The sequence below is a fragment of the Podospora bellae-mahoneyi genome, chromosome 6, assembly GCF_035222275.1.
Source record: "Podospora bellae-mahoneyi strain CBS 112042 chromosome 6, whole genome shotgun sequence".
NCBI classification, from domain to species: Eukaryota; Fungi; Ascomycota; class Sordariomycetes; order Sordariales; family Podosporaceae; genus Podospora; species Podospora bellae-mahoneyi.
Window position 1 is genome coordinate 544,733 of NC_085885.1, and position 12,034 is coordinate 556,766.

The window sequence follows — 12,034 nt, forward strand, 5'->3', positions numbered from 1 at the left end:
TTGGTTCGATTGGTTCTCCGGTTTCTCATCGAGAAGAGGGACCTATTTGCTTCGGACCGGGAGTTTTGCTGAAGAGGCGGTACTGAGGCAAATTACTAGCGGACATCGACCTTGCGTTTGGGAAATGGTCTTCAAGGCAAAGCTTTGCTTTCTAATATTAGGTTTGGGACAAGGACATGTGTTTGAGATGCAGGGTCATAACTGAGGATGACACTGGGGGTTCGGAGAAGAGCGAGACTAGTCTAAAGTATTGACTTCCAATTGTTAGTGTACTTATATTGCTGAGAAGAGCATTATTGTTCATAAAACTTTCGTTTTCTTCTACTGAGCAGTGACATGGCTGGTAGGTCTCTGATAATATGGAGAGTGTGGCACCCACGTCCATTCAGTGGTCATATTGGGAACGTTATAGTTGAAAACTATCTACAGTATCTCTACCAGGTACCAGGCCCCATCGTCTCCTCTTATCTGACAATGCAAACTACACAAGTTACCCTTTTCTCCAAACCTCCCCCCTACAGTAAGACCACAATGATTGTTGTATCTGTCTGTCCCAGTAGTACTTTATCTCTTTCTCTCCCTTACTCTCGAGGTAATTATATTACCGTTTATTTCTTTTTCACACACTCCCTAAAAAAACTCCTCCCATCTTCTCACATGATGCAAAAACCCAACACCTAAAAACCCAACCCAACCGAACAACCAGCCCACCCTAACCGGGGCCCATCGATCCATCACTACACAAACAAAACCAACCAAACAACAACAACCCAATTTGATTTCCACCAATGTCAATCCATCCATCCCAAACAATCCCAACCAACCTAGACACCTTTAAACCCGCCTCTGCTGCTGCTGCTGCTGCTGCTGCTGGCGCCTCTCCTGCTGCTCACACTGCTGCTGCAGACACCTCCCCCGCTGCTCCTGATACTCCCGATACTGCTGCTGATAGTGCTGCCGCCCCTCCTCACCACCACCACCTCGGCCCTACCGATGTTGCGGCTGAACAGGCTGACTCGGCATGTTCCTAATCTGCTTGATCAAAAACTCCCTCTCGTCAATAAACTGCTCATCATCCGTCCTGTCCTCTAGAAAATGACTCAAAAAGTGCAGCAACTTCTCCCTGTTCATCAGCAATATCTTCTGCACCGGCACGCTCTTGTGCGGGTTCGCCACAAAGACTTTGAAAACGTGGAACCCCTCATACTGCACCATTTTCCGGTCGTCTCTGAGCAAGTTCATGCAGATCTTCAGGTGCTCCCCCCTGTCGACGTAGGCGGTCATGACGTTGTAGTTTGATCGGTCGAGCAATATCTCGCCGAGCAGTTTGATCGATTGCCGCTTAGTGACGTAGCTGTTGGATTGAACCAGGACCGAGTTGTACCGAGAGAAAAAGAGGTCAAAGTTGACGGCGAGGTATTTTGGGACGAGTTCTTTGTGTTTCGTGAGGAGTTCCTTTTTGGTAGGGGGGATTAGTAAAGGGATACAGAAAATAAAGGGGTAAAAGGGGACACACTCTAAACGTGGTAAAAGCATCCGCCGCCACCTCAAAAGAGCTCTTATCTATCCACTCAAAAAACTTCCAGAAAACCCCGTTGCCAGTTTGTGGCCTTTCGGGGTTGATAGCGCCCAAGCCCCTCGAGCTGGACCCCATCTCGTCGCCGTCGTCGTACAGTATCACCGCAGCGGCGGCCTCATTTTTGAGAACCTCGCGCAGTATTGTCCCAGCCGGCGTAGCGCTCTCCTTGTGATCGTACGACTTGCATAGCTCGACCAGTACTTGCGGTCTCTTTTCTACCACCCAGGCCAGGGCCAAGGGTTCGGGTTTCTGAACGCCGGCGGGGGTGCGGAACCGGAAGATGTAGGAGAAGATGACTTGGGTGTCTTTTCGAGATTCGAAGGGGAGACGGTGGAGGTTGGCGGCGAGGAGGTAGAGGACATCTTCTTCGATCATACCGGTGATCAATTGGTAGATATGTTCGGGGGAGGGTTCGGCTTCTGGGGACATTAGATGTTAGTTTATGTGTGCGGGGAAGCGTTGAGAAGAGCAAAACATACCGGGAGTGCCTTGGAGAACCATTTTGATTTGCGATAGAACCTTTGCTAGCTCATCTGCCTGTGTTGGGCTGGTTAGATCTGTTGGGCGCATTGTAGAATCATCAATGTTTACCTTTGGCCCTCCTTGCGGTCCCTCCAACTTGGAGATATGCTCCCTCGCCTGCTTGGGCAGGTCGGTCGCATTGGTCCTTGTGCGCGTCCGCCCAAACAGAAAAGACATGTTGCTGGAATCCGCCGGCGCAGCGAAGCGCAAGTTCGACAGTCAGAATCGGGTACAGGGTCGTCGTAGGAGTCAGAGACAAGTCGAGAATGATGTATGTATGTACAGTCTCGGAGACGGGAAGCAAGCCTTGGCGGGCACCTTGGGGGCCCAGGTGGTTGATCTTATCGACAAGCGGTATTGGATCCCCGGTTTAGCCACAGAAGAGTTGTACAAATGCCCGCTCACGCAGAGTGCATTTTTGCTCTTCAGAATGAAGTCTGGCAAAGCCCAATCTGGCCTCAAACACAAAAGGCCAGCTGGAAAAGGGGCAATTGTTGTGATGGCAACTCAATCCGTCACAGGCCCAGGATGTTGTTGTTCCTGCCGCTGCCACGGGCACCGACAGGGAGGGGAGAGCAGTGACAGGGTCAGCACGGGCGCTAAGATGGATGGATCACAGGCCTATCATAACCCTGGTCGGTGTTAGGGGGCTACTTACTGGATGGTGGGTGTGAGGCTGAGATGCGCTGTGATCTTGGTGTGTCGTAGAGTTATGCTCTAACAGTCGATTGGGTTGATTTTTGCGGGGCGCTGCAAGGCTGCTGCCAGACCCCGCAGTCAACCCCTCCAAAAGTTGTTCTGGGGCAAAGGCCAGTGCAATCGTCTTTGAATTTCGAGTCACACTTTAACTTCGAAATTTATTGCCCTCCAAGCAGTTACCGGTACGTCTGCACCGCCTGTATCCCAAGTGAGTCAGACCCGCTTTTCACTTATGCCTATAGCCTTTTCCCTCTTCCTTCTCTGTTTTTCGTATTGCCAGCAGGATCACAGGACTGACCTTTAACACCTCCCTCGTTACTAGGGCGATTTCTGCGAGCGCATTGGTTTCAAGATGTCCATCGATTTCCCGAAGGAGGAGGAGGCCACTATCCAAAGATGGCGCGAGATCAAGGCCTTTGAGAGACAGGTGCGCACACCGCCTGGCGCGACCAGGGCGCCAACCTCTACACCTCGCTGCTGCTGCTGTGGTGGTGCGTGTGCTTATACATAGCCTAGGTCGAGCTCTCTGCTGGCAACCCCAACTACACTTTCTACGATGGCCCCCCATTCGCGACGGGTCTGCCTCACTATGGCCATCTCCTGGCCTCCACCATCAAGGACATTATCCCAAGGTATTGGTCCATGAAGGGTTTCTATGTCGAGCGCCGCTTTGGTTGGGATACTCACGGTCTTCCCATCGAACATGAGATCGACAAGAAGCTCGGTATTTCCGGCAAGGCCGCTGTGATGGAGATGGGTCTGGAGAAGTACAACGAGGAGTGCAGAGGAATTGTCATGAGATATTCCGAAGAGTGGAGGCACACCATTGAGAGGTTAGGTCGCTGGATCGACTTTGACAACGACTACAAGACCATGGATCCTACTTTCATGGAGTCCGAGTGGTGGGTGTTCAAGCAGCTGTTCGATAAGGGAGAGGTATACCAGGGCTACCGTGTGATGCCCTACTCGACCGCACTCACCACTGCTCTGAGCAACTTTGAGGCAAACCAGAACTACCAGGATGTCACCGATCCCGCCGTTGTCGTCGCCTTCCCCCTCGTCGACGAGCCCGAGACCAACTTCCTCGCCTGGACAACCACCCCCTGGACCCTGCCATCTCACACTGGTCTGGCGGCGCATCCCGACTTCGAATACGTCAAGATTGCCGACGAAAAGACGGGCAAGAACTTCATCATCCTCGAGAAGCTGCTCTCGACGCTCTACAAGGACCCCAAGAAGGCCAAGTTCAAGGTCCTCGCCAAGTACAAGGGCAAGGACATGCTCGGCTGGAAGTACCTGCCCCCATTCGACTACTTCTATGAGGAATACAAGGATGTCGCCTTCAAGCTCCTCAACGCCACTTACGTTACGGCTGAAAGTGGTACCGGTATCGTTCACCAGGCCCCGGCTTTCGGTGAGGACGATTACAACGTAGCCGTTGAGGCTGGCATTGTGACTGAGAAGCGCCCTCCTCCCGACCCCGTTGATGACTCGGGTGTTTTCACCAGCAAGGTTTCCGATTTTGCCGGCCTCCACGTGAAGAAGGCCGACAAGGAGATTATCAAGTACTTGAAGGGCACTGGCAGGCTCATTGTTGAGTCTCAGTATAAGCATTCGTACCCCATGTGTTATCGTTCCGATACCCCTCTGATCTACAAGGCTGTGCCTTCTTGGTTCATCCGCATCCCCAAGATCATTCCTCAGATGCTCGAGAACATCGAGGGCTCGCACTGGGTTCCCTCGTTTGTCAAAGAGAAGCGTTTCGCGAGCTGGATCGCAAATGCACGGGACTGGAACGTGTCCCGCAACAGATATTGGGGTACTCCCATCCCCTTGTGGATCAGCGATGACGGAGAGGAGCGTGTCTGCATTGGCAGCATTGAGGAGCTGAAGGAGCTGAGTGGCTATGAGGGTGAGATCGCAGATCTCCACCGTCACAAGATTGACCACATCACCATTCCCAGCAAGCAGGGCAAGGGCACCCTCAAGCGCGTTGAGGAGGTCTTTGACTGTTGGTTTGAGTCTGGCAGCATGCCTTATGCCAGCAAGCACTATCCCTTTGAGAACAAGGAGGAGTTTGAGAAGAGCTTTCCTGGTGACTTCATTGCCGAGGGTCTTGATCAGACCAGAGGCTGGTTCTACACTCTTCTCGTTCTTGGCACCCACCTCTTTGGCATCTCCCCTTTCAAGAACTGTGTTGTCAACGGCATTGTGCTCGCTGAGGATGGCAAGAAGATGTCCAAGCGCCTGAAGAACTACCCAGATCCCACCGTCGTCATGTCCAAGTATGGTTCTGATGCCCTCCGTCTGTACCTCATCAACTCGCCTGTAGTGAGAGCCGAGCCTCTTCGCTTCAAGGAGTCTGGTGTCAAGGAGGTCGTGGCCAAGGTGCTTCTTCCCTTCTGGAACAGTTACAAGTTCTTCGAGGGCCAAGTTGCGCTCCTCAAGAAGGTTGATAATATTGACTACAAGTTCGACCCCAGCATGGAGTCGTCCAACACCAATGTTATGGACAAGTGGATTTTGGCAAGTTGCCAGAGTCTGCTCAAGTTTGTCAACGAGGAGATGGCTGGTAGGTAAAATTGTGTCACCTGGAATCTGAGGCCCGTGTTAACCTGTTTTATAGCCTACCGTCTGTATACTGTCGTGCCCAAGCTTCTTGAGTTGATTGACAACACCACCAACTGGTACATCCGTTTCAACCGGAAGCGGTTGAAGGGTGAGAACGGTCTTGAGGACACCCTCCACGCTCTCAACACCCTCTTTGAGGTTCTTTTCACGCTGTGCCGTGGCTTGGCACCCTTCACTCCCTTCCTCACTGATACCATCTACCTGAAGCTCCTTCCTTCCATCCCTGAGAAGCTCCAGGGCCAGGACCCCCGCAGTGTTCATTTCCTTCCCTTCCCCGAAGTCAGGCAAGAACTTTTCAACCCTGATGTTGAGCGCAGAGTGCAGCGCATGCAGAAAGTTATCGAGCTGGGCAGATACTCCCGCGAGAGACGTACTATCGGTCTCAAGCAGCCCCTTAAGACGCTCATTGTCATCCATCACGACCCACAGTATCTGGAAGACGTGCGGTCGCTCCAGGATTACATCACTGAGGAGCTCAACATCCGCGACATTGTGCTAACCTCGGATGAGGCACAGTATGGTGTGCAGTACAGCGTCACGGCTGACTGGCCCGTACTTGGCAAGAAGCTCAAGAAGGACATGGGCAAGGTCAAGAAGGCGCTGCCAAGTGTCACCAGCGAGGAGGCGTATGCCTACACTCAGACTGGTAAGTTGGTGGTGGACGGCATCACCCTCGAGGCTGGTGACCTGGTTGTCAAGCGTGGGTTGAAGGAGGATGAGTCTTCCAAGAACTTGGAGACCAACACCGACAACGATGTCCTTACCATTCTCGATGTCGAGATCTACCCCGGCCTTGCCGAGGAGGGTCTTGCTCGTGAGATCATCAACAGAGTCCAGAGGCTGCGCAAGAAGGCTGGTCTTCAGGTCACCGATGACATCAAGATGGAGTACAGAGTGCTCAGCGATCCTGAGAACACTGGCTTGGAGAAGGTGTTTGAGTCCCACAATGAGACTATTACCAAGGCTCTGCGGAGGCCGATTGACAAGCATGAGGTCACCCACATTGAGGGCCAGATCCCCGAGAAGAAGGAGGAGGGCATCATTGCTGAGGAAGAGCAAGAAGTACAAAAGGCTACTTTCTTGCTGCGTCTCCTCAAGCTCTAAACGAAAAGGTTTCATGATATCCAGTAGCTTAGGCGTGTAGCAAAATGAAACAACGTTAGACGAATAGTGTATCAATGCTGCGAAATTTTGGTTTTATTTTTATTTTCTATTTACCCTGTTTTGCGGCAGCCTAAATGATGGTTATTGTCAGAACGTTGGCTTGTATTGTTTTGGAGCAACAGCTGGGTAACTAAAAAGGGGTTAACAAGGGGCACACACCAGGTAACAATTCTTCAACGCCATAAATTCTTTGGCACATTGGTTCTTGTGTACGGAATTGTAGTCGGCAACCACACATTGACCATATACGGTAGCCTGCTTCCATTGTTAGTTTGTGTCCCGAGTTTCAAGATGTTTGCTCCGTGGTTGCCTCACCTCAGCAGTGCATTTTGACACAGCTTGAGCGAACCGTTGGATGGGACGAGTCTTTTGGGTCATGTTTGCGTTTGCTGCCCAATTTAAAGCTTGAGCCGGAACAGCTATTAAATCGAGATGGGTGTCGAGGGCCTGTCTGAAACTGCTTGAACTGTCGACTCGAGGACTTGAGAGAATGAGTGGTTCACGAGGGTTCGGGTTCCCCTATCCCGTCTTGCATGACGTTTGACTTGCTTCTTGTCGAAGGTCTTGGCATCTCGAAGGCGCGCACTGGCCCGCCGTTTGCTGGATTCTGCCCTAGCGCGCCAAACAAAGCTCCCGACCCTTCCTGTCCAATCATTGCTGGCCATCGAGGCCTAGCCATCTGGATTACCTACCTTATGTCACGCCCGTCGCTTTACACGACTTTTGAGGCTTCACCATCCGCGACTTCGACACGCGCCCCCCCCGGTCCCCTGCCGGCCGACCATCCATTGCACCTCCTTTTTTTCCTTCTCCACGCATCCATTGGGCGCCTTTTTTGTCACTGCCGTTGCTGTGCCGCCGGTGCTTTCGCGACTCCAAATCAAGGCCGAGCCCGGCTTGTGCATTTGCTGCGATTCATTGTTTTTTTTTTGTCGGCCAAGACACACGCCTTGTTTAGCACCAACTATTGCTGTACGCTTTTGCTTGTAATTTACGAACAAGACAACACATTTTCGAATTGTATCAGCCCACGTCAAAGTCTATCATGCCTTGGAGGTGGCGCCCTCTCCCATGCCGCCTCACTCCTCTCTGCCCCTCCGAGACGGCAGGGCTGGACCTCCGCTTCCTTCTTCTTCCAACACGTTTGTCAACAGCAATAGCAGTCAGCTCCACGAGCCGTATTCAGATGAAGGTTGGTTCTTCTTGAAGCTTTTGCGCCGCGCTCACTGAAGCTAACCTTGACCTCGCGCTCCAGACATTGAGCTTATCCACGAGATCGTCGCATTGGGAGAGTCCATCTTCCCTACCCTACCAGAACGAGACAAACTACCTACAGAAGCCCTCTTCCGCGCGGCAGAGGAGATCCTCCCCAACCATGGCTACGATCCAGATGACCCTCCCTCCCACATCTCGCGCCTCATCTTTAAGATTGGGGGGCAGCGATCGGGGGAGACGCTCAGCCACAAGTTTAGAACCGTCTTAGAAGGAATGGGTATCAAACTTGAGTTTGTTCCGAGCAGTCCACCCACCAGACCTGACTCACTTCGATCTTTTCCACTCACCGAGGAAGAAACCACGGTCGAACTCGAGCTTGGCACCACCCCTCGCCGGCAACAGTTGCCGCAGCAGAGGCGGCGAAGGCATAGTTCTGTCTCCCGTCGAAGCGATAGAACCGTTGTGTCGGATGAAGGGACTTATGAACTACCTATTCGCGCACGATCGCGACCGAGATCTCACTCGGTATCGTTCTTGGACGAACCAGGGCGTGACCATTCGGACGACGAATCAACGCGCCCGTTCAGCCGCTTGGGAAGGGACGGAAGAGTGGTCCACGCCGACCCACGGCCGGTACTCAAAGCAACGACAAAGGAAAACATCAAGAACTGGAGCTCGGCCACGAGGGAAGCCACGAGGAACAGGGAAGCCCTGCGGCGCATTACGAATTGGCGCCGGGAAAACGAACAAGCGGGCAATGACGAGTTGGAGGACGCGACTGAAAATGCGGTAGAGAATCAGCGACCCAAACAAAGCGGGCCGCACATTCCAGCGCATTTTCGCGCGGATGTCCCGATCAAGGAGGTTGTCAATCTCCCGCGTGGTTTGGGAAGTGCCCGGCCACATGCGACCACTGCCGGAAACGGTGTCAACAAAGGAAGGCCCGCATCCCTTTCCACCATTGCGGATACTGAGCCGGTGTACGACTCGCCTCGCTCCGACGACATCATCAACGGAGCACGACGTGTGAGCGACTCGACCGCTCCGACCCAGGACGACGACCGGCCCCGACAGCAGGAATCTTCCGCATTGTCCCATGGAGATCGTTCCGCCGTGGATATCCAGGCCCTGGAGGCGAAATTGGCGCAGCTCAAGATGGCCGAGGACGAGGCACTCGTCAAGGATGCCTTCAAGACGTGGGAATACTACTTCCAAATCGCCCAGGATACGAATCGTGAGCTCTTGGCCGTTGCCGAGGATGTCGAGGACCGCGACCTCAAGAATGAGGTCATTGAGGTTTGGAAGGAAGAATACTGGGCCCTCCTGGAGGAACAGGCCAATATCCAGGCGTTTGTCGAGCACCGGGAGTACACCGAGCGCATGGAAAAACGCGCGACAAGGGTATACGAGATCTACACTGTTCGTACCACGATCACGTTCTGGCACGACTTTGCGCTGGATGAACGCGACCGGACCGCGGTAGCCCGAAGACATCTGGTGCGCAAGAAAGCTTTTGAAGCCTGGCGCCAGCAGCTCATCGAGGACGAGGCCAAGGTTACCAACTTTATCCTGATGCATGCGCTGCAGAAATGGAGCCAGACTACCCTGCTTTCCGAGGTTCGCCATAGAGTGGCGATCAAGACGGACCAGCATGCCCTCATCAAGGAATGTCTGGGCATCATGCAGGAAACTCAAAAGATGCATCTTGCGGACACACTCTGGTCGGTTCGGATCTTCAAGTTCAGCCTGACCATCTGGCTCGACAGGGCGAATGATGCTATGGATCAGCACGAGCTAGCCATTGACGTGGACGAGAGACTTGTGCTCGACGAGGCAACCGGCATCTGGCACGAAGAAACCCTCTACCTCCAGGACACGGTCATGGAAGCCACCGTCGAGGGACTGAGACAGGAATGCTGCAGGACCATGGCGTACTGGCAGGAGCAGGCAAGGCTCAATAAACTTCTGAGATGGTATCAAGATGCCGACGAGGAAGACACAAGGTATCACGTTTTGGATACGTGGTATTCGGCTTTTCAAGGGGCTCTTCAGGATACCGAAGATGCTGACGCGATTCTGCTCAGAGAATTTCTCACCCGGTGGGAGAACGTGGCGAAGCTCAGGATGTTTACCGAGCGCGATGACCAGTACACGATACTCGACGTGCTGTCGCATTGGGCGAACGAGGAACGGCTCGGGTTCTGGAGACGTTACACGGACGAGTTGGCGATGGAGGGAACGCTCAAGCAGGTGCAGGCTGCTGCTTTTAGGTCGCAGAACGAACGAGCGGTTGACGAACGAAAGGCCATCAGCATGGATAACTATTATGTGTGGGGTGATGTGGTGGATGAGTGGTTGATGGCGCTGGATGTGGGGGTAGCCTGGAAGCATCGACGGAATGCAGATGTGGTGAATATCTTTCGCACTTGCAGGCCGATTGTGGATATGTGGCTGGATTACCACTGGGCAATTCTGGAGAGGGACCGTCGTGCTGCGAGACAGGCGGACAGCATGGTCAAGCGTTTCCGTGTTATTGGAACACTGGACAAGTGGCCGGTCATTACGGAGAAGAAGCGAAGGGAGAGGTTGATGAGCTCGCTGCGGCAGTTTCGGCGCGATTACAAAGTCAAACTTGCGAGTTCCTGCTTGGAGTGGTGGTTTCACTTTGCTGGTGATCATGTGGACACTGGCAGATATGCTTATGATACCAATATTCACTATGGGAGTGAGGATATCAACGGGCAACTCAATCACTGGCTCGAAGTTGCAAGGACAGCCGGAGATATGCAGGATGTGGCCGTGGACGCCGAATTGGAAATCCATTGCAACAACTGGATAGAGGAGCTGCACGAAGCCCAAGCAAACGCTGAGTATGCCATCAACTATGACGAGGACAAGACTCTTGGTCAGTACTGGCAGGCTTGGGAGTTTGAGGCTCTGCAGCAGACAAGCCGGAACCGCATGGCTCTCACGGTCAAGGAAAGAAACGACAAGCGTTGGTGCAGCCAGATCTTGGACGAGTGGCAGCAGGAGGCCAATCCGGAAATGACACAGCTTGATCCGAGAGCCAGCATCATGTCCCGCCGCAGCAACAGGATTCGGACCCACGGGTCCGGAGATGATACCCTCGGCCCAGGCGGCTTCACAGCAAGCCAGCTGGTCACCGTCAACACCAGCACCCTCCCCGACCGTTCTCGCTTCTCCCGCCCTACCTACCCAGAAACACCCCGTGTTCCAACCGTCTCCCAACTCGGCCGCAACCCACTACCCTCTGCTCGCTTCTCCACTCGCTCCAGAAGTCTTGGCCCAATGCTCGAATTTGACGAGACTAGCTTCTTGCCTGATGCTGAGACCAATGATCCTTGGTTCATGAGCACTCCCACGAGAAGGACTAGCACTTTGCGGCCGTTGGGTTATCGACCCACGACTACCCCGTCTGCTATCCTCCCCAGCCCCTTGGAGCGGGGATTGAGGAGTGAGTACGGCGCGAACGGTAGCTTGGGAAGTACTCCAGGGATCATCAGGTCGAGGCTGGGCCAGCCGCCGTTCAGGGGGAGCACGTTGAGGACGAGGGTCGAGTTTGCGGATATCAGTGAGGCTAGTGCTGAGGATCAGTAGTCATTCCTCTGTGGCGCCTCTCTGGTATAGATACGATGTACGAGTCGCTGTGTGTGTTATACAAGACGGGACTGGGTGTCTGTTTCTGGCGTCTTGTTTATACAGTTTGTTTTTGTTGCTTTGAAAAGCTGGCTGCGTGGTTTGGTTTTGGATATACCCCAGGGCTCTCAAAAAGCAAAGGTTTTTTTCTTTCTCTTTCGGTGGAAAGTCTTTTTTTTTTCTTTTTTTCTTTTTAAATATGTGTTTATTTTTGGGTTTGCATGGCATGGATTGGCGGCATTTTTTTTGGTCGACTACAACGGGAGACTCACACTATAACAAATGGCATGGCGAGCGAGGCGTAAGGTTTATGGGTTTGAAGCTGGGGAAGGGTGGTGGTAGGGGCGGTGTTGGTTGGTCTAAACGTAGGGTTTTTTATGGTATACAATGGAGTTGAATCTGGATATGGAAGGAGGGGTTTTGACATATGTAGGAAGGGTATAAGTGTAGGGTGTAGAATATCTAGTTGGGTGGTATATTGTCTGGCGGGTTGAAGGGGGAGAGGGGGTGGTGTAAAGTACAATTCAAGATCATACCAAAGTGCACCGCGTATGGGAAATTGCGAGC

At 53.0% G+C, this 12,034-nt stretch overlaps 4 protein-coding genes across 4 annotated transcripts; 2 read left to right on the top strand and 2 right to left on the bottom strand.

Annotated features, from left to right (window-relative positions):
* Positions 1-385: 385 nt before the first annotated feature.
* HYM1 (Hym1p) lies at positions 386-2,636 on the bottom strand. The gene is made up of 3 exons (XM_062880879.1): positions 2,059-2,636; positions 1,517-1,998; positions 386-1,455 (listed from the first exon to the last, which is right to left on the bottom strand). Exons 1-3 carry the CDS (start codon positions 2,276-2,278, stop codon positions 988-990), a joined length of 1,170 nt encoding a protein of 389 aa, XP_062729111.1. The 5' UTR covers positions 2,279-2,636; the 3' UTR covers positions 386-987.
* Positions 2,637-2,991: 355 nt separating this feature from the next.
* On the top strand, positions 2,992-6,599 carry ILS1 (isoleucine--tRNA ligase). Its single transcript, XM_062880880.1, has 3 exons — positions 2,992-3,227; positions 3,317-5,372; positions 5,427-6,599. Exons 1-3 carry the CDS (start codon positions 3,153-3,155, stop codon positions 6,533-6,535), a joined length of 3,240 nt encoding a protein of 1,079 aa, XP_062729112.1. The 5' UTR covers positions 2,992-3,152; the 3' UTR covers positions 6,536-6,599.
* On the bottom strand, positions 6,535-7,323 carry QC761_604315 (uncharacterized protein). Its single transcript, XM_062880881.1, has 3 exons — positions 6,911-7,323; positions 6,755-6,850; positions 6,535-6,665 (listed from the first exon to the last, which is right to left on the bottom strand). The coding sequence occupies exons 1-3, from the start codon at positions 6,971-6,973 to the stop codon at positions 6,642-6,644; spliced, it is 183 nt and encodes a 60-aa protein (XP_062729113.1). The 5' UTR covers positions 6,974-7,323; the 3' UTR covers positions 6,535-6,641.
* QC761_604320 (uncharacterized protein) lies at positions 7,215-11,741 on the top strand. The gene is made up of 2 exons (XM_062880882.1): positions 7,215-7,787; positions 7,851-11,741. Exons 1-2 carry the CDS (start codon positions 7,667-7,669, stop codon positions 11,426-11,428), a joined length of 3,699 nt encoding a protein of 1,232 aa, XP_062729114.1. The 5' UTR covers positions 7,215-7,666; the 3' UTR covers positions 11,429-11,741.
* The last annotated feature ends 293 nt before the right edge of the window (positions 11,742-12,034 follow it).

Coding starts and splice junctions, on each gene's coding strand:
- QC761_604320 (XM_062880882.1), top strand. CDS start 7,667: ATGCCGCCTCACTCCTCTCTGCCCCTCCGAGACGGCAGGGCTGGACCT. Junction 7,788..7,850: donor CGAGCCGTATTCAGATGAAG/GTTGGTTCTTCT, acceptor CTCGCGCTCCAG/ACATTGAGCTTATCCACGAG.
- HYM1 (XM_062880879.1), bottom strand. CDS start 2,278: ATGTCTTTTCTGTTTGGGCGGACGCGCACAAGGACCAATGCGACCGAC. Junction 1,999..2,058: donor GGTTCTCCAAGGCACTCCCG/GTATGTTTTGCT, acceptor TAATGTCCCCAG/AAGCCGAACCCTCCCCCGAA. Junction 1,456..1,516: donor ATGCTTTTACCACGTTTAGA/GTGTGTCCCCTT, acceptor CCTACCAAAAAG/GAACTCCTCACGAAACACAA.
- QC761_604315 (XM_062880881.1), bottom strand. CDS start 6,973: ATGACCCAAAAGACTCGTCCCATCCAACGGTTCGCTCAAGCTGTGTCA. Junction 6,851..6,910: donor TGTCAAAATGCACTGCTGAG/GTGAGGCAACCA, acceptor CAATGGAAGCAG/GCTACCGTATATGGTCAATG. Junction 6,666..6,754: donor CGTTGAAGAATTGTTACCTG/GTGTGTGCCCCT, acceptor ACCATCATTTAG/GCTGCCGCAAAACAGGGTAA.
- ILS1 (XM_062880880.1), top strand. CDS start 3,153: ATGTCCATCGATTTCCCGAAGGAGGAGGAGGCCACTATCCAAAGATGG. Junction 3,228..3,316: donor TCAAGGCCTTTGAGAGACAG/GTGCGCACACCG, acceptor TACATAGCCTAG/GTCGAGCTCTCTGCTGGCAA. Junction 5,373..5,426: donor TGTCAACGAGGAGATGGCTG/GTAGGTAAAATT, acceptor CCTGTTTTATAG/CCTACCGTCTGTATACTGTC.